The 24,151-nt window shown below is 40.6% G+C and overlaps 2 protein-coding genes across 2 annotated transcripts; one reads left to right on the forward strand and one right to left on the reverse strand.

Moving 5' to 3' along the window:
- Window positions 1–5,111: 5,111 nt before the first annotated feature.
- Window positions 5,112–6,670, reverse strand: LOC306959971 (phosphatidylinositol 4-kinase beta-like; the record flags this gene model as incomplete). The annotated part of the gene is made up of 4 exons (XM_079552228.1): window positions 5,112–5,279; window positions 5,503–5,626; window positions 5,722–5,826; window positions 6,666–6,670. 4 exons carry the CDS (start codon window positions 6,668–6,670, stop codon window positions 5,112–5,114), a joined length of 402 nt encoding a protein of 133 aa, XP_079408354.1.
- An 8-nt stretch (window positions 6,671–6,678) lies between these two features.
- Window positions 6,679–11,708, forward strand: LOC306959972 (polyunsaturated fatty acid lipoxygenase ALOX15B-like; the record flags this gene model as incomplete). The annotated part of the gene is made up of 7 exons (XM_079552229.1): window positions 6,679–6,837; window positions 9,111–9,197; window positions 9,272–9,441; window positions 9,522–9,643; window positions 9,724–9,824; window positions 11,279–11,473; window positions 11,529–11,708. Coding segments are annotated over 7 exons (1,014 nt in total), but the record flags the coding sequence as incomplete, so codon positions are not given.
- Between the last annotated feature and the right edge of the window lie 12,443 nt (window positions 11,709–24,151).

Genomic DNA, 24,151 nt, shown 5'->3' on the forward strand with positions numbered 1-24,151 from the left:
TGGACACTAATATTTATCCTCACGACCTTCACTCCTTGTTCAGAATCAGGTTCCGCTGAAACATTACTGTCACAATACAGCTGTTGCAGCTGTTTAAGGCACACACGACCATAGAGTTGTCTCGTTTTGCAGAGGTTTTATTTTATGGTCAGAACTTGTTCCCCTTGAGGCTTCCTCTGAGGACCCGCAAACTCATGGATCCTGCAAATATTTGAAGAAAGTGTGAAACTAAACACAGGTTCTTCAGTATCAGTGGTGTGTTCTGACCGGCACAAGAAAATGGGAGCACATCACTCCCATTCTGTCCTCTTTACATTGGCTACCAGTTCCCTTTCGCATCAAGTTTAAACTTCTGCTGATTGTTTTTAAATGCCTAAATTCGCTGGCACCTCAGTATCTGTCAGAACTGCTGCAGCTCTACTGTCCTTCCAGAGCTCTGAGGTCTGCAGACCAGCTTCTTTTGTCTGTTCCTAAATCCAAGCGTGTGTCCAGAGGTGACCGAGCCTTCTCAGTGGCGGCCCCTAAACTTTGGAACAGCCTTCCTCTACATGTGCGCTCGGCTCAGTCTGTAGAGGAGTTTAAAACTAAATTAAAAACTCATCTTTTTGCTTTGGCCTTCGGTTCCATGTAGACCAGATACAGTTTGTGCCTTTATATATTACCTGTGTTTAACTTTTATTGTGTTTATTGTACATATTGTTACTGTTCTTGTACAGCACTTTGGTCGACAATGGTTGTTTTTAAATGTGCTTTATAAATAAAATTGACATTGACATTGTTCAGAATGGAGCTAAAACACTACAAAAAGTCAATATCAAGCATTGGCTTAAATGACTTGAATTGAGGAAATGTTTCTTGTTTTGAGCGGTTTTCACTCATTTAGACACTTTTCCTGATCGGACCGAGTTTACTTTGCTTGTTTGAGGACATTTCAGACCAGTTCTAGGGTAAATCTCGCTTGAAATAAGAAAGTAAAACTGCCAATGAGATAAGACCAATTTTCTTTCCCCATTGGCAAAGAAAATGACCTGAAATAAGGACGAAATGTATCGAAACTAGTCAGAAACATCTCAGAACAAGTGAAATAATCCAGGACAAAAGCCCAACAACTTCTTAACTCGTCAAAACAACTAAAATGTGAATTATTTTGCTCAAATTGAGATGTTTATACTGATCTAGTTAAATACTTTTAGCAGTGACTCTCAAAGTCAAACTGTTCACTGAAAAACATCATTAAACTAGAAATGCAATGGCTGTGCCATTGCGATTGACTGCGGAATTGCGGGAAGCGAATGCAGAAATTGCATAAACTGTTCAAATTGAATAAATTGCTTGATTTGCATAAACTGGTAAAATGCATAAAATGTCATGTTGCATAAACTGTATAAACTGCATAAAGTGGTAAAATGCATGAATGGGTTAATTTGCATAAATTATGTAAATTGCATAAACGCTTTAAAATTCATAAATCCTAAACGGCATAAACTCTTAAGTTGCATAAACGGTTTAAAATGCATAAAGTGGTTACTTTGCATAAATTGTTAATATTCCATAAACTTTTATATTCCATGAACTGGTCAAACTGTTGAAATGGCCTCAGTGCTTGATTGGCAGAAGCTGCACAAATGGCTGAAAGTCCTGGAGTCTCCCCATTGGCTGGATTCCCCCATACACACTAATGCAAAAATTTCAAACTCCCGTATAAAAAAACTGGAAAACTGCAGAAGGCCAATTTTTTCTCAAAACCCACAAGTTGCAGAAGCTGAACATGCACAAAGTGCAGAAATTGCATAAAATGCAGAAAAAAGTGCAGAAAAGCATGGATTTGCGGCAGCCCCATTATAAGTCAATGGGAAAAATCTCCGACATTTTGGCCGATTGCGGAAAAAACGTAAGTTGCAGAAGTCCCAAAAGTAATAGCACCTTCTCCTCAACATGCGGAACGTTTTGATGCATAACTTGCATAAATTGCACAAAGCATGAAGGTGCTGAAAGCTCTAGAAAATCGGGAAAAAGATGGAAGAGGAATAATAATAAAGAACATGAAAACCAATAATTGACTGCGGAAGAATTCCGCAGTCAATCAATAATGAAATTCTACTCAGTTTCACATGAACACTGACCCCCTGCCAAGTGCTCATGTGCCCCCAGGTCCTGGACCTCTGGTTGGGAAACACTGTTATATGAACTGCACTGTATAAACCAGACTGAGAAGGAAATGACAGTTTTAAATTCAATTCAAATCACAATAACATTGAGTGTGACATGATTTATGCTGTTTTAAGTATATTCCATATTTCCCCAACACTGTGTCTGATCTCAGATGATTCACTGATTAAACCCAGGCTTTTGTTGAGCCTTTTTATAGCTGGCAATAACAGAGGAAACGATCTCCCTCGTTGCCTTCGTTGATGTTTTTATCGATGACCTGGATTCCACCACTTGTATATATCGGGATGGATTCCTTGTCGAAGAACAGGGTCATGTTTGTCACAGGTTCGCCCTCGCGGCGCTCGTACCAAAGATAGACTTCAGTCCCGTCTTTTCCGGTGTTCAGGTTCACATCAACGAGCATGTAGCCCTCCCTCTTGTACTCATCACGCTCCTCTTGGTTGGTGGAGATCTTCAGGTCAGTGATGGACTTGCTGGGATCAGTGGTCAGACGATACCAGAGGAAGTTGGTCCCTCTGAGGCCTCCGGATGTGGTGTTAGTGGGTTTATCAATCCGGATGAAGCCCTGGTTGAAAAGATCTGCATCTTGATTTTCATCAATGGAACTGGTGGCTTTGACATCTTGGATGTAGGTCATCTTCTCACTCCGTACCCACAGTTTAACAGACTTATCGAATATGTGAAGGCGATTGCAGTAAACTCTCTGTAAGTTCATGTTGATCAGCTTAACCTCGTCTTTAGGGTTTAGTGAGAAGTCAACACCTACTATGGGTACGTCATAAGGAGTGGTGCCACATTTGGTCCAGAGCACAACATCTCCTTCAGAAGTTACCAATGTGTGACCTTCTGTGTAACCTGCTTTTTTCAGACCCTTAACCATCTCATCATTATAACTGATCTGAACCTTTGTCATGGGGGGCTCGTCCTCCTGCTCGTTGTATTTGTGCCAGACGTTTACAACACTTCCCAGCTCGTCTTGCTTTGCCTCTTGTTTAATGAAGCCTTTTGCCTTCAGCTGTTGTTCTTCAGCCTGGTTTGTGGACAGACTGAAGCCGGTGATGTATCGGGACATGTTTGCACAGCTGAGGGAAAGAGACAAATACAATGGAATCGTGAGACACAGGAAGTTTGTATTCAAGCAAGAAAAAGGGTTTAAAAGACGCCGTCATATAGGCAGTGGTTACTTACAGGTGGTGTCACAGAAGAGTGGAGTTTCAGCTGAGCGGAGTCTGCTGTGGAGTCTACTGTGGAGTCTGCTGTGGAGTCTGCTGTGGAGCGGAGTCTGCTGTGGAGCGGAGTCTGCTGTGGAGCGGAGTCTGCTGTGGAGCGGAGTCTGCTGTGGAGCGGAGTCTGCTGTGGAGTCTGCTGTGGAGTGGAGTCTGCTGTGGAGCGGAATCTGCTGTGGGGCGGAGTCTGCTGTGGAGCGGAGTCTGCTGTGGAGCGGAGTCTGCTGTGGAGTCTGCTGTGGAGCGGAGTCTGCTGTGGAGCGGAGTCTGCTGTGGAGTGGAGTCTGCTGTGGAGCGGAGTCTGCTGTGGAGCGGAGTCTGCTGTGGAGCGGAGTCTGCTGTGGAGCGGAATCTGCTGTGGAGCGGAGTCTGCTGTGGAGCGGAGTCTGCTGTGGAGCGGAGTCTGCTGTGGAGCGGAGTCTGCTGTGGAGCGGAGTCTGCTGTGGAGTGGAGTCTGCTGTGGAGCGGAGTCTGCTGTGGAGTGGAGTCTGCTGTGGAGTCTGCTGTGGAGTCTGCTGTGGAGCGGAGTCTGCTGTGGAGCGGAGTCTGCTGTGGAGCGGAGTCTGCTGTGGAGCGGAGTCTGCTGTGCTTCCCTTTCGCCTCCTGGGTTTATATCTGCATCAGAGCTCGGTTGGGGAGTGACCTTGTGGGCGGAGCCTTTGTTCTTGTGAATTCAGTCAGAGTCCACAGGGCGGATGACTGTCCAAATAAAGTATTGCATATCTGTATTTCATCATAGGAATGTGTAAAATACACAAATCCCTGCTCAAAGTACATTTCCAAGAGTGTAATATTTGAGGTTATAATGTTAGTGAATGACGTCATTATCTTAGTCAAAATCCACAAATATCTGTAAGAGCGGCCGAGTGCTCGCTGGATCACCGCAGTACAATAGTAAATGCTAAACACAAATAACAAATCAGGTGCTCCTCAAGCTCGTGGGGCCAGGCAGCCTTAACAGCAATAATAACTGTAATAACCTGAGCATCTGACTCTGTGTGGAACATAACAAGTATACCCTAAAAACTATAACTGATCTATAAAAGAGGCTGCTCTGACATCAATATTTACTTAAAGGCCTCTGTTTGTGTTGGTAAATAACGACGTCATGGGTGGCACAGGGGTTAGAGCTCGTGTTTCATCTCTTTACTCACTTTATTCCATGATTGAGCTAAAAAAGACAAATATGTGTGTTTGTGCCGTGCCTGTGTCCAGTTGTTTCCCTGTAGAATGATTCTTCCTTTATGAACATGGTGCTGTCTGAAACAGCTCCGTTCACCTGTTGGTCTGTGGCAGATACGGGACTGGCAGCAGCTGCAGGAGGTGCCATGTTGTGACCCCAGGTATGGCGTCCTCCAGGCGTCTGGACATGACCAGGAGGTGGCGCTAGTTTGACTAAAGGAGCGGCACCTTTGTGATCTCCCACAGTCAGGCCTTTGTACAGTACAAATTGATGAAAAAGTGGCAAAAATGTCACAAGAAAGTGACAAAAAATGGAAGAAAAAATGACCAAAAATGACAAAAAAATGACAAACAAAATGACAAAAAAAATGACAAAAAAGTGACGAAAAATGGATGAAAAAGTAGCAAAAATGTCACAAGAAATTGACGAAAAAATTACAACAATCTGATAAAAAATTGACAAAAAAATGAACAAGTGACAAAGAAATGACCAAAAAGTGACGAAAAATTGATGAAAAAGTGGCAAAAATGTCACAAGAAATTGACCAGGAAGTCCAGCAGAGGAGCCTGGCTCTGCTTCTTAATCTGATGCAGCGACACGGCGTTCAGGACCGGCTCGATCATCCCCGAGTCCCGGGACAAGACCAGGATCTGGTACGGCTTGATCCAGAGCGGGACTCGCTCCTGCTGCCACACGGCCTGAAACCAGAGACCGGGTCAGAACCACGACTGAACCAGGACAGAAACAGGACTAAACCAGGACTAAACACAGTCGCGCAGCCCTGTTGCTACAGATGCCCCGCCCCGTTGCCACAGTCGCTCCGCCCCGTTGCCACAGTCACGCCGCCCCGTTGCCACAGTTGCCCCGCCCCGTTGCCACAGCTGCCCCGCCCCGTTGCCGTAGTGACCGCACACAGCTCACCCTCAGCACCTGCAGCACCTGCGACGCCAGCAGCTCCTGCCGGAGGTCGTCTCCACACTTCACGATGACCGACAGGAGCCTCCAGGTGGGGAGGTGACCGTACGGAGACGCCTCGCGGATCCTCCTGCAGAGAGCAGAGGGTAAGACACGCCCTCTCCCCCCCCGCTGTCCCCCCCCTCACCGTCCCGCTGCCCCCCCCCCTCCCCGTCCCGCTCTTACCGAACCTTCTCGTCCCACGGCTCCTTCAGCGCCACCGCAGACGGATCCTCAGGGTCTTTACGGAACGAGGACGGAGTCTGAGCGAGCTGCTCCGACAGACGCCTCCTGCAGGGGGAGGGGGGGAGAGAGAGCGGGGGAGAGAGGGGGAGAGAGAGGGGGAGGGGAGGATTATTGCAGTAGTATTGCAGCAGAAATGCAGTAGTATTGCTGTACACTGCGTTCCAAATTATTCTGCAAATTGTATTTTTGTGTCAAAAAGGTTAAAAAATATATATATATAAATAATGAAACTCATGGATGGTGTCGTGTCTCAGTCTGGGATGATTAGTTTTCAGGTTAAGTCCAGTTAAGGGAAAACTACTGAAAAAGGGTGTTCCACTTTATTAAACAGATCATTTTCAAGCAATATGGGAAAGAAAAAGGAACTCTCTGCTGATGAAAATCTTGAAATAGTTGAATGCCTTGGTCTAGGTTTGAAAACCTTCGATATTTCATGAAAGATTAAGCGTAATCATCGAACTGATAAGATTTGTGGATGATTCAGACACACTCGGGTTTGTGCAGATAAAGGCACAATATGGACGGTTTCTGCCAGACTAACACATCAGATGAATAGAACAGCAGCTACAAAGCAGCAGACAGGTATTTGAAGCTGCTGGTGTCTCTGGAGTCTCTGAACATGAAGGTGTCGGACCCTCCAGAGGCTGCAGTTGTGCATAAACCTTTTATCCGGCCTCCCCTAAACTGTTCATTGAAGCTGAAGCAGAAACGGCTGCAGTGGCTCAGAAATACATGAGACTCATTTTCACACAGTCTTGTTCACTGATGAGGCCGTGTAACCCTGGATGGTCAGATCAATGGAGGAGTGGATGGAGGTGAATGTCCCAACAAGGCTGTGACGTCAGTAAGGAGGGGGCGGAGTCATGGGGAGAGAGCTGGTCGGCCCCATTAGGCCCTTTTACAGAGTACGACTGGTTATTGGCCAAGACCTTTGTGAGAAGTGCCGACTTCCATGACCACGAGCTCAATGTGCACCTGCTGCGCACTCACCTGCTGGCGGAGGTCTTCGGTGTGGCTTTACTGAGGAACATCCCCAGAGTGCACCCTCTTTACAAGGTACAGTACGCACTAAAGACGGGCTCATTCACCAGTCGTTCCCCAAAAGTCACTGATGCGTTTCTTAGTCACGCAGCCTTCTGTCATTCACATGTCACATTTGGAGCCCATGTGGGGCACACAAATAGCCATTTTACAGCGTCCATGCTCTATTTAGCACCTGTCTTTGTTTTTGCAAATGTATTATTACGCCCGAGCAACGGACACGTAGCGTCCCACGAGGGTCTAATTAAAATCAATAACAGAGACAGAAAACACAAGAATTCACGTAGCAAATGTGAACCGATACGCAAGTAACATGGATCAGAAAGTAGTGCTCCACAAGCTCTAATTTTGGGTGGGGTCCGCGAGAGAAAATAATAAAATATGGCTCAGTGGCGCCCCCTAAAACAGGCAGTTTACATTGAGTCAATGAGAGCCCGGTCGCAAAAAATGTCATCGTACAAAAGTGACACTGCCCTGGCCACATCAGGACATGCAAAAAATATATTATGGCCCTGTCAAAAACGCTATAGGAAGTCGGCCATCTTGGCTCGAACCTGGAACCTTCAAAATCGTACCTATTAAACTTCTGACGCCTGATCTCCGAGTTTTCAATCGAAAGGCTAAAATTTTGGCCAAAACGTCCCAGACACATCTGGCTTTAAAAATCATCATTTACATTTATGAAATATATTTGTGGCGTGGTCATGACAAGCCCGCAAGTCAGAGGCCATTTTCGACAAAAATCAAAGCCTCATATCTTTCACAGACTTTGTTGGATTGGAACGGACACAATCCGGCGCGCCTGCACATCCCCAAGCTGGACATAATGTTGCGCAAACGCAGCCACTACCACCAAAAATGCTTTTAAAGTGGCTTGTAAGTGGCTTGTAAGTGGCTTGTAAGTGGCTTGTAAGTGGCCCACCCATCCACTGTTAAAATAGCCTATGGTTCCAACCTCATCAAAAACGGGGAAAACACTGTTTCAAAATGGGCAGAGCTAAAGAGTGGGGGGCAGTATGGAAAAATGTAGGCAAAACTGGGGAAAATGTCGAATACAGCTCCAGCCCTGCAGCACCCACGGGATCGGTGCAGCCAATAGAAGTACGCGGAAAAGCATTCCATGGAATTTGGCATCTCTGGCCAGATGCTGTTTTGCCTAGCGGATTCTCCCGGGTATTGCGGCAATAAAGCTCAAACCCAAGCTGGACGAAGTCCCCAGTTTAGTTTAGTTTAGTTTATTTGAACAACAGATGCATACAAGTATAGTATACATACAACATACAGAATTTTTCACAACATAAGAGGTATTAGTGCTGCTCAAAGGGAGTAGGAAGAAGTTAGTTAAAACTCATCAGGCCCTACCCCTCCTTTCAGACTTACACAACTTAAACTACTGCTCACGGCACAATCATTTTTTAATGTATATTTAGGCTTTAACCATGAGATCTATGCGGCAATTCCAGTCTGAGGAATTGCCTTAGTAGTGAAATAAATCAACAAACGGCTCTTCTTAGCAAATCCCGAACACTGAAGTAATTAGTTCATAACATTCTTGTGTTGCTCTTGCATAAGGCTGAAGATGCACATTCTGGACATCACATAATAAATCCGGATGCATTACACACAACAACAAGACAATTCACAGTTCAGGAACAGATGATTAATTTACAAGAGTTATGCAGACTTTTCCAGTATTTGCTTTCTGCACATTATTTCAAATTGTACTAAAGTTGCATTTTTAAATCCTCTTCTAATGAGTTCCAGAGGTCGACTCCACTTCATGTAACAGACAGACTTTTTTGTGTTGTGCGGGAATATTTTTTCTTAAGATTCATTTTCCTTCTTAGGTTATAACCCCCATCACGGTCTGAAAACATGATTTTAAATGTTTGCAGGGAGTACTGTTGAACTGTTTTTGGCTTTGAAAACAACTAGGGCAGTTTTTAATTGCACCAATTCTGTGAATTTGAGAATCTGCGACTGTAGAAATAGTGGGTTGGTGTGCTCCCTATATCCGACTTTGTGGATAATTCGTAAGGCCTTCTTTTGTAATTTATATAGAACGTCTGCATTGCTTTTATACGTGTTCCCCCAGATTTCCGCGCAGTAGGTCAGGTAAGGTAGTATAAGAGAACTGTACATGATATGTAATGACTGCTTATCAAAGAAATGTCTCGCTCTGCCCATTAAAGACACGTTTTTTGCCATTTTGGCTCTGATCTTAGCGACATGGGTTTTCGCAGAGCTTTTCGTCAACATTATTAATTGTCCCTTGTTTTGCTCATCAGCTTCTGATTCCTCACACTCGTTACACCTTTGCTATCAACACTTTGGCGAGAAAGCAACTCATTTCAGAAGACGGGGTTTTGACAAAGGTAAGCCATCATTTCATAAATAGTATGTCCCTAATGCACAATGATGATTAAAAACAATCAAACTTCTCTCTCAGTATGCAGCCGCTGGTGGTGAGGGTATGATCACCATCCTGGAGAGGGCGCTGTCCTCACTGACCTACCGCTCCCTCTGTCTCCCAGAGGACATTAAGGACAGAGGGGTGGAGTCAGTGCCCAAATACTACTACAGAGACGACGGCCTCCGGCTGTGGGACATCATACACAGGTACAAAGGATTCTGAGGAGGCTGTTCGTTCTACTGCTGCAACAGAGACACATGTGACTGTGAAATGATGATCTTTTAAGGTTTGTGAGCGGCATCTTGACCAACTACTACAAGAGCGACAGCGATGTCCAAAAGGACTCGGAGCTGCAGAACTTCATCAAGAATGTATTTGAAAATGGATTTCTGTCTCGCAAAGAATCAGGTGAGTCATTTGGAAAACCCAGTTCTTTACCAAACAGTTGGACAATAATGAAGTTTATAATGAAAGTGGTGATGTTTTAGGAATCCCCCAGAGCTTCAGTGCAGTGGATGAACTGGTGAAGTTTGTCACTATGGTCATTTTCACCTCCTCCGCCCAGCACTCAGCGGTCAACAATGGACAGGTGATGATGTGTACTATGAAAAAGGTTCATTGTATATTGTATATCTGCACTATAGGATTGTACCTATTAACGTCTATATCCAATTTTAATATGCAGTGGTATCTGTTTAAAACTTCAATAACAATAATACATTTTATTTGTTGGTGCCCTTCTTAACACCCAAGGTCACCTTACATTTAAAAGAGGGTAAAAACGACAGCACATGGGTGAACGCATGTGCAGTGGGAGTGAGTTCCAGAGCCCGGGTGCTGAGCGGCTGAAGGCCCGAGCGCCCGCATGAGGAGCGGCGTGAGCGTGCTGGGGTGTAAGGGGCGAAGTAAACCGGAGCCAGATTATGGAGAGCTTTGAATGCTAGCAGGAGGAGTTTGTTCTGTTCGCTACTTGACCGGCAGTGGATTTGTTCAGAACTGGTGTTCTGTGATCTGAGGAACAGGTGTGGGTGATGATTAGCAAACTTTTTTGTCTCCGAGGCCAAAATGACAAAGGGCCTGTGAGTCACGGGCCAAACACGGCGATGTCAAGCATGAAAAACACATAGAACTGCAAATTATAAAGCTACTTTATTTTATTTACTTTTAATGTTTTCGATCGCCTACATTTGCATTTGTTTCTATCCATGCAAATAACGTGCTATATTAAAACAAATGGTAACTATGGCAAAAGCCTAGTTGTAGTAGAACAAAGTCAACCATTGTAGCAATTTAGTGCAAAAAAAAAACCTGCATCTACATCACCTACAGAAACTTTACCTCATTTGTTCACTCAAAGAAAATGCCACATTTGATTATTTTGAAAAAGTGTCAGTTTAACATCAATTCTTTTATAAGTAAAATTTTAACATATGCTGATGTTGATGTAACAACGTTTGAATTAAAAAATGGAAAACTGTGAAAGTTGCTGCTAAAACGCTCTGTAATTGATAAATACCAAGACACCACAACAGTGTTTCCTTAACTCTGTGAAAGGAGTGAAACAGCGCCCCCAATTTTACGCTGGTGGTCAAAAAGTGTACTGCATCCATATTTACCATTGAGAATGAATGGAAGAGAGTTAGTATTAACCACACACAGCGCAAAAGTTGGTCTCTCTCTGGCCAACAGAATTGTTTCGGCCCCACTTTGGGCACCCCTGTTCTAGACCTTCTTGCGGCGGCTTATGGGATTTCACGTAGCTCCTAGCCGCTAGTGAGGAACCTCCAGAGGTCCCTATGCTAAAGGAGGAAGCACAGGCTCCTTTCCCAAACTCCTTCCTCACTGACAGCTCTATTCGGATGCTTCTGATCATGGCAGACGCTGATGCACATCTAGTAAACCGGACCTCTAAGTCTAAGCAGAGAAACTCAGAGTCTGGGGGAGGAGGCACCAAATATTAAACTGTTACATCTAAACTCAATTGCCATCGAGAGTGTGTGTCATTTTAATGAGTCAGCCTCGGGTGATTTTGATGCTTTGCAGTTGGACATTGGGAACTGGATGCCCAACTTCCCGCCCAACTTACAACGTGCCCCGCCCACCGTGAAGGGCAGAGCCAACGAGAACGTCTTTCTGCAAACACTCCCTGACGTCAACGCCACCGTGAGCATCCTGGACATTCTCTGGCTCCTCAGCAAACAGTCCACAGACTTTGTATATGACTTTTACTTTTACCATGTGAGCTACTGTTGCTGTTGTGTGATTGGTTTAATGACTTTTGCTGTTCTCTCAGGTTCCTCTTGGTCGGTACCCAGAAGAACTGTTCTGTGAGGAGGTTCCCCGTGACCTGATCAAGAAGTTTCAAGAAGAACTGAAAGAGTTAGGTGCAGCTATTGGCAAACGGAACGCAAATCTGGACCTGCCGTACACGTATCTGGATCCAGAGTTGATGGAGAATAGTGTGGGAATTTAAAGCTTTTACTTTTATCTTTTTTTTGTCCTGATTTCTGGTGGAGGGCAGAGTGCTGATACTGGCTTTGTACTTGACCAGTGCTGCCAAATCTATCGTGTTTCTTACAGCATGAATTCCAAACTAGTCAAATGACGTCTGGTAGATATTGGGAGGAAAAATCTGTCAAAATAAACTAAACTGAAATGAAAGACTTGTGTTGTCTTGCGTGATGTGGACAATGGTGTGATTGTTTTCAGAGCGAAACACAATAAAGTATTCAGTGTCACTCATGGCGTCTGACCTGCAGTTGAACTCTGAGGAGTCAGTTCAAAGTAACAGTGGGGGATCAGCATTATTCTTCTCTTCCAAAAACCTTTTTCTCATTTGGACTGAAGACATGATTGTTTTTTTCCCATAATTTAATGTCTGGGTTATTTTTGCAATGAGTTATTTCCTTTTGTTAGAGAGTGGTTAATTTTCTGTATAAAAAGTGAGTTTGGGCAGAAATTGGATTTACATTTTTTCTAAAACACCTTTGGGTCAACGATCAGTAACAACTTTGATTTAGATCGTTTTTTTTAGTTTGTATGTAAAGTTGAGTTTTCACATTTTCTCCCTAGTGTTTTTTCTGCCCCATTGACTCCCGTTATAAACTCACCTTTTCCTCACTCTGCATCACACTTTGAATCTGAAGCATTAGGAGGTCATATTTACGGAAATCAAAACTTATTTAAATTAAAAACAAGTCATCTTAGGTCAAGTGACATTTTAACACAGGACCCTGATTTGAGAAGCTTCAAAATTCTTGCATTCATTAAGTTTTTGGAGAGTTTCTGCTGGGATTTGTTTGCAGGATGTCAGAATAGCCTCCCAGAGCTGCTGTTTGGATGTGAACTGCCTCCCACCCTCATAGAAGTTTTGCTTGAGGCTCCAAAGGTTCTCAATAAGGTTGAGGTCAGGGGAGGAGGGGGTCCACATCATGAGTTCCTCTCCTGTTATGCCCATAGCATGGACATTAAACTGAATATAAAAAACATCCTCGTCATTAAGCACAAGGATCAGAACTGCTCTCTTCAGCTATTCTATTCTTTAACAAAGCCTCCTCATCCAGCTCCTCTAACCCTAAGAGCCAGCCCCACTGCTGCCCCCTCATCCAGCTCCACTAACCCTAAGAGCCAGCCCCACTGCTGCCTCCTCATCCAGCTCCACTAACCCTAAGAGCCAGCCCCACTGCTGCCTCCTCATCCAGCTCCCCTAACCCTAAGAGCCAGCCCCACTGCTGCATCCTCATCCAGCTCCACAAACCCTAAGAACCAGCCCCACTGCTGCCTCCTCATCCAGCTCCTCTAACCTTAAGAACCAGCCCCACTGCTGCCTCCTCATCCAGCTCCTCTAACCCTAAGAGCCAGCCCCACTGCCGCCTCCTCATCCAGCTCCCCTAACCCTAAGAGCCAGCTCCTCTGGGTTCAGGACCAGGGACAGTTCCCAGGTGCAAACGGAGAAAATAACTTTTAATCCAGACTAAAAGCAACCAGGGCTGTAGAGGGACACCTGCTGCCATCTGGTGTTCACTCTGGGTTGATGCAGCCATGTCATGTCCGGAGTTGGTTGGATGAGACTTTATCCACACAAGAAGCAGAGAGTCGAGGCACATTATTCAGCGGGGAGAGGGTCAAACAGTGTCCAGGGGGGGAGAGGGTTAAACAGTGTCCAGGGGGAAGAGGGTTAAACAGTGTCCAGGGTGGGAGAGGGTTAAACAGTGTCCAGGGGGGGAGAGGGTCCAACTTCAATCATCAGCTCCAGGTTATTTGGGCTCCACCACCAGGACACCAGCCGAGGAACCGCTCTCCTGTAAAAAGAATCATCACGGGTCAATATGAGCCTGATGATTACGGTCCATCTTCCGGAAAAAACTTGTGAAAATAGCAACAGAACTGAGACGAAAACAATGAAGAAAATGTGACAAAAAAGTAACGAAAAATTTATAAAAAATTACAAAAATGTCCCAAAAAAATAATGTACAAAAATTTGACCAAAAATTTGACAAAAAATGACATAAAATATGACGAAAAAATGACAAAAATGACCAAAAAGTGACAACAAATTGACGGAAAAATGACCAAAAAGAATGACAAATGTCACAAAAAATAGCGAAAATTGACAAAAATTTGATAAAAATTTGACAAAAAATTACATTAAAATGACGATAAAATGATAAAAGTGACAAAACATTTACAAAAAAGTTACAGAAATGAGTTGAAAACCCCAAAAAATGATGGAAAAAAAATCTGATGACGTGAGGAAAAAGATCCATTTAGATGAGTTTTGTAGATCTCAGCTTTCAAAGCAGGCGTTACACTGGCCTACAGGATTTGGGCAAAGCTGAACTGGAGAAAATGCTCAGTTCAGGCGGGAGTTAAGAGGTTAAAAACACAGCTGAAGTGTTGCCTTGGCACATTCACGAGTAGTAATTATGGGACTATTTTCTTTGTTATGCAAATGTTTTCTTTGTTATGCTATTTTTTTCTTTGTTATGCTAATTATGTGTAAACAATCACACCTCCCTAACCCACGTGGTGTCTAGACACAATGGCGCCACTACAGGTGCATGGGGCACCTGCATGCAGATGCATGGGCAACCGGTTCACACCACAGCAGACCCCCTCCTCTCACCCTTCCCCTGATGCAAAAGCATGTGACCCAATGGCTGTAACGACCTCACACCACAGCACACCCCCTCCTCTCACCCTTCCCCTGATGATAAAGCATGTGTCCCAATAGCTGTAACGACAATTGGTTGACGGTGTTGTGTGTGACAAACTGTTTTTAAAAGTTTACTTTTAAGTAACATTAAACAGCTATGCTTTAAGAGCTAAGCTGCAATGTTTCATTTTTATTAGTCTTAACTTAGTTATACTATCTAGTTTTGGCTATTCCAAAGTCATTTTGATTCTTAGTTTGTAAGCTTTACTTCTGTAATGTTTCTTCAGTGGAATAATACTACTATTAATAATAGTGATGATAATAATAATAATATATTTTGTTGTTTTCATTATTTTATTTTAGAGAAATGTGTTGCGGGCGTAAATACGGGGATTCTGTAAACAAAAACAGCATAAAAATAAAACGGTTTTGTTTACCGTTTTCCATTGGAAAACAAACACTGAATTAAAGTTACAATAGAGCAGTATTTTCGTGTCTGACTTGTGTGTCTTTGAGCTAATGCAGTAGTAGTAGTAGTAGTTTATTCGGTCAGTTCATTCCTTTAAACGTAAAAACATTTCCAATTCTTTGTGTACAACGTGACCGAAAGGGTTTAGGCTGAAGTGAAAACTTCTTACACCTAACCCAGTTTACAGACTTCCACGAGAGAAAACAAAAACAAAACACAAACATTAATAATGAACAATATCAAGTGTTAAACAGAAGAGAAATCATGAGAGTAGCATGTATCTGGAGTTAGTAACATCAATTTCAATATTCCAACAAATATGTATACATACATTTGTTTTATGTTAGTTTAGTTGAAACTAAATCATGTCGTTATTATTATTTTTTTTTTATTTTTTTATTTTTCTTACTTTATTCATCCTAAGCTTATACATTCTTGAATTTTAGCAGCTTTAAACAACTTTTTGAAAGCTTTGACTGTTTGGGACTGTTTTAACTGATCTTCCACAGATTAACACCTCTTACAGAAATACATCCACTCTTTTTATTCTTTTTAGCTTTTGCTTTTTTGAAAATAGCAGTTCCTCGGAGGTTATCCTAACTTTTCCTGTGTTCAAAAAACTCTTGGATGGGAGGAGGGAGAAGATTATTATGTGCTTTGTACACAATTACTATTGTATTTAGATCAACAAGATCATGGATTTTCAGTAGGCTTAGCTCTACAAAGATAGGGTTCGTTGGTGCATAGAAATCTGCTTTAGTGATAATTCTTATTGCTTATTTTTGGAATAGGAAAATAGGATGAGTATTGGATTTATAATTGTTTCCCCATATTTCCAGGCCATAATTTAGGTAAGGAAGTATGAGGGAGTTATACAGTAATAGAAGAGATTTTTAATCGAGTACAGTTTTCAATTTGCCAATTACAGCAATGTTTTTTTTCTAATTTTGTTTTTTAATATACTTATATGCGATTTCCATTCAAGTTTACCATCAATGGTAACTCCTAGATACATGCATTGTTTTGGCATGGCTGTAGTGATGCCTTTATCACTGTGTCTGCCTTCACAGACCACTTAACTCGCTTAGCTGATGAATATGCATGTGGGCTCACGTTGCTAAGCTAGGGGTCAAGAAATCTGTTGTTTGAAGCCTCTTCAGAGGGATCATGTCCCAACATAGATCTGAAATGATTTTAATCTGTCTTTAAATAAAAACCCATTTTTAAAAGTTTACTTTTAAGTAACATTAAACAGCCATGCTTAATATCCAACGTTTTATTTCTATTAGGGTGCTATTGTTTCTAACCTTAATCACACAAACATGCTGATGTAAGAACTTTTTTCAAAGTATGCTGCACTTTGGTTGTTTTTATAAGTTATATTGTATTTTGCTTCAAACTGTGTTCCTTTTGTGGTGAGAATGGGGACATAATGGCTTTTACAATAATTATAACATTTTGTTTTTTTATTTTAGTGAAATGTGTGCGGGCGTAAATACGGGATTCTGTAAACAAAAACAACATGAAAATAAAAACGGTTTTGTTTACCGTTTGAACCAGCTGAAGAGTCCTGACCACATAGGTGTCTAACATACAGTATGCGCATGATCCTCACCCCCCTCGCCACCTGCCCTGTGATAAGGAGTTTGCTCAAGCTTCTATCTGATTCTGAAAAAAGAATGAACTATGGATCAAAGCAAAGCTTTTGCATGTCAAAGACTGCTCCAACCCAAACCAAAAGTCATGCAAACTGCAACCACTCTTAGCATAATTGGAAGTACACAAACCAAAGAAAGCACTCCAAACATCCAACCTGCGATCAACGCAGCAGACCTTCACCACCAAAATTTGACAGAGATCAAAGTTTACGGGTACATTTTTCTGTAAAAGCAAAATGAAATATCAGACCTGCTCATCAAACAACAAAAAACAACTCATCTACCACACCTAAATGAGCTCAATTTGTCAACCAAAACCATAATCACAAAGCTGCCAAACAAACTGAAAGAACAGTTCAGATATGTTGCATGTGGCAGAAGAAGAAGCACTTTCACTGACATTATAATTTTTGTTGAGTGTCAGTTGAAAATCATCACTGATCCCTTATTTGGTGAACTTCAAACTCAAAGTGTCGACTAAGAAACTGTGAAACCAAAAAACAAGACATGAACCAAACTAATATCAGATCTGTAAAAGCTAATAATCCCAACTCTCCGTCTTTGTTCACAACCTGAATCTCATTATTTAAGTTGTTGTCCCAAGTTCACAACCCTGCAACATAATGGGGAGATTAATTTTGAGTAGGACAAGAGACTTTGCTTTAATTGTTTTGAGTATGGACATTTTACTGTTTCATGTAAATGTTTCAGTGGATAAGTCTATCAAACACTGTCTGAGCTCAATCCTGATGTCCATAGTACTTTCTCAACGCTGAATCACAGCAAGCCCAAACGGGGACCATTGGAGTTGGTCAATTTTCAATCATTCCAGTTGATGTGAAATCAAACAAAGACAATGAAATTGTTCAAACATATGCATTTTCAATAACATCAGCATCAAGTTTCTGCACAGAATCGCTTCTGCAAAACTCAACTTGAAAGGACAGAAAACAATTAGCAAACAATGTCACCTCATCAAACACAATCTACTTAACCTGACAATTGATCTTTCAGTTTCCAGTTGTGATGGTAATGACTTCTATTCCGGGGTGTCAAAACACAATACCAGTGACAAAAGTGAGGTCATAAAGAAATGGTCCTGCTTAAGTCATGTGGATCTTCCAGAAATCGAGTCAAATGTTGAATTGCTAATCAGATTGAATGCTCCAAAGTTGCACTAGCCACAAAAACAGTAAAAAATGATGGACCTTTTGCTGTTAAAACGTCATTAGGATGGATTGTAAATGGTACTTGTACGTGACATAAACATGTAAACTTTGGTCAAACTGTTCAATAATCTGCTCTATGTCACTCTGTGGTCTGTCCACACTCGTATTTGCTGCTAACACTTACTTCACATGCACATCTGTGAATACACTCACACTGTTGTTCTACGTCGAATTGTTGTCTTTATCATAGTTTCTTCTTATACATGCCCTTATAGTTTTAAGTTTTTATAGTTAATGTGTTATATGTTTTACTGTTTCATGTTGCATGATCGACCGAAAATAATTCCTAGTTGTGAACCTGCTCAGAACCATGACATTAAAAACGATTCTGTTTCTGATTCAAGCAAAAAAGATTGACACAACTGGAAAGGAATGAGAAACTATGAAAATGAGCACAGACAAACCAAATGACGTCACCCAACAGATAAAATCAGAGTCTCACACACTCAATCAAAAGTGTCCAAATAAATATATTTGTGTTGTACAAGAGAAACAAATAGTGGAAAAACGACAAGTTGTTGAGTTGTTTATGGTATTCTAAAGGTTTTGAAAAACAAAGATGATAAAATAGCATGAAGTATGAAAGTTAGTTTAGGGAAAATCTAAACTAAATGTCCTAAAGTTAAATATGGTTGCCGATGCACACAATCTACTTAACCTGACAGATGATCTTTCAGTTTCCAGTTGTAAAGGCAATGAGTGTGTTATATACTCAAAAGACAAAACAGTGTCCAAATCCAGTGTTAAACCTGGACCGAAACACATGTCAGCAGCAAGCTGAATAATCCAACGTACTGAGAACAAATCGTAACCATTTTCACCATAATTGCATAATGTTGCCTGAGGAAGAGTCCCAAAAGAACTATATTGTAATTAGAGTAAATTCATGAGTCACAAATCAGAGGGAATATCTTATTATAAAAGATTATTCACACCAGTTTGTTTTTCATTTGATACAGCTAATAATATTCTATTACCTATTTCTTTTACATAAGATGAAAGTCATAATGATAACAGGCTGATTGTTCAAAAGGTTTTCTTTTAAAACTAAATAAACTTATAATCATATAATCTCTTGTTTCTTTGTTGTGAGCAACACGGTAAAGGATTTGAGAAATTCTCTGTATTTTCTTCCTTAATTTCCCCAATAATCACAAAAGTGCAACATTTTTTCTTCACAATAATCGTAATTTAAAATTTTAGGATAGTGTAATTCACTGTTAAAAATGACTCAAAATGGAAAGGTTGTGTTTCTACAATGGACCCCTTGATTGCCTCTTGTTTATTTTCCATAATTTGGCAAACCTTCTTGGATTTATAAATGTGTTTGTCTTCAAGGGGACGTCTGTGTCACTTAGACAGTATCATGAAAACAAAAAAAATTGGAACTTGAATATTTACAGTATAGTTAGGTTCATTACAGCACTATATTAATCAAGCTGCACAACAGTCAGAATATTAAGTAATACTTACTATTCACAAATATAAAGAAACCACTTTTCTGTGTTTTTTTTATCATGTACACATCATAAGACGATGTTTACTGTCCATTGGACATGTATTTGTGTATCCAACTCACAAAAAGCAGAAACTTCAACGTGATTCAGCATTTAGCTCAGATTACACTTTTTACGCTAGTACAGGAGGTAAAGGCAAATCTTACATTAGAAAAAGCTGTACTTTTTAATATGCTTATATATGTTGTGATTTATATTTTTGCTTAATTTAAAGGTTTTTGTTAAATGTTCACAGGATACCAATGTTATTATTTTTTGTTTCATTGGAAAGTAACAAAAACAGCTCCCCCAAAGTCTGAATGAAAAAGAGCAGAAAACAAGAATATGAATCTGTTACTTTACAGTCCCTTTACATCTGTCTGTTATTTTGTTCACGTCCAACTTTCTAAATATTTGCAGTTTTACAGATGTCGTGTGCATTTTATGTACAGCATATACAATATACAAATAAACATGTTTGTTTAAAGTAAATATCTCACATTATGTATGTTCAAGTCTAATTTACATCCTTCTTTAACATTGCAGCGTATGCATTCTTTAATGCCATGAGAGTTCCTGACTCCTTTACTTCTTTCTGAAGTTCATACCATAAACTAATTCCTTTCACAGTTTGTTCCATTGTTTTGGATTTGATCCTGTGTGTGAAACTTTTGAAGACTATCTAGTCAAATAGTTTTTATTTGTAAAAAGAAAAGGTTTAATGTGCCATGTGCATAAAGGTCAATTATTTTACCTTTATAAACTTAATAACATTTTAATTACTTTTGAATCAAGTTATAGGATTAGTAAGACAACGTGAAACTATACATGTTTTACTAAGACAAAACATTTTATTGATATTGTAAAATTTAGTTCTGTGGTAAACGACTGCTGAATTATCAGGGTAAACTGTGTACAGACACGGTATTATGGCGTTAAAAAATATTATTTTGTATTTCTTCAGGGCCATCACTAGCTTTCTGCTATCGTTATATGTTGTTTGGGATGCTAAAAATGCTATTTCAAACAGACAGTACAGGGAGGTAAACTAAAACGTTTTTGTCTTTTTAAAGGAAGATGTTGAAATTATATTTTCCATACAACTAAGATGTATTTGAGTACCATGACCTCCAACAGAACCACAAACATTGCTTTGTAAATAATCAGCACAGTAGATTGTGTGCATCGGCAACCATATTTAACTTTAGGACATTTAGTTTAGATTTTCCCTAAACTAACTTTCATACTTCATGCTATTTTATCATCTTTGTTTTTCAAAACCTTTAGAATACCATAAACAACTCAACAACTTGTCGTTTTTCCACTATTTGTTTCTCTTGTACAACACAAATATATTTATTTGGACACTTTTGATTGAGTGTGTGAGACTCTGATTTTATCTGTTGGGTGACGTCATTTGGTTTGTCTGTGCTCATTTTCATAGTTTCTCATTCCTTTCCAGTTTTGTCAATCTTTTTTGCTTGAATCAGAAACAGAATCGTTTTTAATGTCATGGTTCTGAGCAGGTTCACAACTAGGAATTATTTTCGTTCGATCATGCAACATGAAACAGTAAAACATATAACACATTAACTATAAAAACTTAAAACTATAAGGGCATGTATAAGAAGAAACTGTGATAAAGACAACAATTCGACATAGAACAACAGTGTGAGTGTATTCACAGATGTGCATGTGAAGTAAGTGTTAGCAGCAAATAGTGGGGATAGACCACAGAGTGACATAGAGCAGATTATTGAACAGTTTGACCAAAGTTTACATGTTTATGTCACGTACAAGTACCATTTACAATCCATCCTAATGACGTTTTAACAGCAAAAGGTCCATCATTTTTTACTGTTTTTGTGGCTAGTGCAACTTTGGAGCATTCAATCTGATTAGCAATTCAACATTTGACTCGATTTCTGGAAGATCCACATGACTTAAGCAGGACCATTTCTTTATGACCTCACTTTTGTCACTGGTATTGTCTTTTGACACCCCGGAATAGAAGTCATTACCATCACAACTGGAAACTGAAAGATCAATTGTCAGGTTAAGTAGATTGTGTTTGATGAGGTGACATTGTTTGCTAATTGTTTTCTGTCCTTTCAAGTTGAGTTTTGCAGAAGCGATTCTGTGCAGAAACTTGATGCTGATGTTATTGAAAATGCATATGTTTGAACAATTTCATTGTCTTTGTTTGATTTCACATCAACTGGAATGATTGAAAATTGACCAACTCCAATGGTCCCCGTTTGGGCTTGCTGTGATTCAGCGTTGAGAAAGTACTATGGACATCAGGATTGAGCTCAGACAGTGTTTGATAGACTTATCCACTGAAACATTTATATGAAACAGTAAAATGTCCATACTCAAAACAATTAAAGCAAAGTCTCTTGTCCTACTCAAAATTAATCTCCCCATTATTTGCAGGGTTGTGAACTTGGGACAACAACTTAAATAATGAGATTCAGATTGTGAACAAAAACGGAGAGTTGGGATTATTAGCTTTTACAGATCTGATATTAGTTTGTGTGACACGGAGGCACGAGCGGGTGGCGGTGGGTGGATGAAGAATTCCAAGGAGGCAGTCTGGTGGTCCGGTAGCAGTTTTTTATTTTTTTTATTTTCTTGTGCAAAAACAATAAAGTGCACAGTGCAAAAAATAAAGTGCATCAGAGGTACATGTGTCGCCAGCAGCAGCCTTCTCCAGAGTGAGGGGATCCAGCGTCTTAAATACCCTCCCACTAAAACTGGATAAAACCATAAAAACTGCCAGGGTGTTTAAAATGACATTAGCATCTAAAACACATTAAAATCCTCTGATAAAACCCATAACCATAACCTAAAGAAAAGAAACCCCTCACTATATAAAACTCCCAAACAAAACCACCTAAATGAACCAAACTAATCCTAAACCCATTAAAACTTGTACAACTACCCCCCCAAGCTCGTTCCTCTCTTGGTCCAGCCCGGAACGTATTTCAGCAGCGTCTGGTCCCCCGGGGAATCTTTTGCCCAGACGCCGCCACCCTGGACACAAGAGAAGTGGTGAGTAGTTGTACACACACACCTACACATTCACACACACCAACACCCAACATTCACCGCATGCACACAACACCTGAAACATCAACCAATTCTAAAAACATAACACATACAATAACAACTCCAATCTTAATTGTCTTGTTGCCTCCGCAGGACCGGCCGCCATCACCGGAGGTGACGCACCCCGACCGGACCTACGGGGCAACAATACATCTTTTAATAAATAATTTTAAAAACGACAATCGTGTGCAATTTTTATATGTGCAAATTAGCGTGTTTCAATTGCAGTGTGCATAAAAGTGCTGGGAATATTTAAAGTGCTGTGCGTGTAAAGTGCAAGTGTGCAGTGACGAACAGCCTGTTCGTCACAGTTTGGTTCATGTCTTGTTTTTTGGTTTCACAGTTTCTTAGTCGACACTTTGAGTTTGAAGTTCACCAAATAAGGGATCAGTGATGATTTTCAACTGACACTCAACAAAAATTATAATGTCAGTGAAAGTGCTTCTTCTTCTGCCACATGCAACATATCTGAACTGTTCTTTCAGTTTGTTTGGCAGCTTTGTGATTATGGTTTTGGTTGACAAATTGAACTCATTTAGGTGTGGTAGATGAGTTGTTTTTTGTCGTTTGATGAGAAGGTCTGATATTTCATTTTGCTTTTACAGAAAAATGTACCAGTAAACTTTGATCTCTGTCAAATTTTGGTGGTGAAGGTCTGCTGCATTGATCGCAGGTTGGATGTTTGGAGTGCTTTCTTTGGTTTGTGTACTTCCAATTATGCTAAGAGTGGTTGCAGTTTGCATGACTTTTGGTTTGGGTTGGAGTGGTAGTCTTTGTCAGTCTTTGACATGCAAAAGCTTTGCTTTGATCCATAGTTCATTCTTTTTTCAGAATCAGATAGAAGCTTGAGCAAACTCCTTATCACCGGGCAGGTGGCGAGGGGGGTGAGGATCATGCGCATACTGTATGTTAATGTCAGGTGTCAGCCTTGTCTAGACACCTATGTGGTCAGGACTCTTCAGCTGGTTCAAACGGTAAACAAACCCGTTTTTATTTTCATGTTGTTTTTGTTTACAGAATCCCGTATTTACGCCCGCACACATTTCACTAAAATAAAAAAACAAAATGTTATAATTATTGTAAAAGCCATTATGTCCCCATTCTCACCACAAAAGGAACACAGTTTGAAGCAAAATACAATATAACTTATAAAAACAACCAAAGTGCAGCATACTTTGAAAAAAGTTCTTACATCAGCATGTTTGTGTGATTAAGGTTAGAAACAATAGCACCCTAACAGAAATAAAACGTTGGATATTAAGCATGGCTGTTTAATGTTACTTAAAAGTAAACTTTTAAAAATGGGTTTTTATTTACAGACAGATTAAAATCATTTCAGATCTATGTTGGGACATGATCCCTCTGAAGAGGCTTCAAACAACAGATTTCTTGACCCCTAGCTTTAGCAACGTGAGCCCACATGCATATTCATCAGCTAAGCGAGTTAAGTGGTCTGTGAAGGCAGACACAGTGATAAAGGTATCACTACAGCCATGCCAAAACAATGCATGTGTCTAGGAGTTACCATTGATGGTAAACTTGAATGGAAATCGCATATAAGTATATTAAAAAACAAAATTAGAAAAAAAACATTGCTGTAATTGGCAAATTGAAAACTGTACTCGATAAAAAATCTCTTCTATTACTGTATAACTCCCTCATACTTCCTTACCTAAATTATGGCCTGGAAATATGGGGAAACAATTATAAATCCAATACTCATCCTATTTTCCTATTCCAAAAATAAGCAATAAGAATTATCACTAAAGCAGATTTCTATGCACCAACGAACCCTATC

Source organism: Gobius niger (assembly GCF_951799975.1).
Source record: "Gobius niger genome assembly, chromosome: 2".
Taxonomy (NCBI): domain Eukaryota; kingdom Metazoa; phylum Chordata; class Actinopteri; order Gobiiformes; family Gobiidae; genus Gobius; species Gobius niger.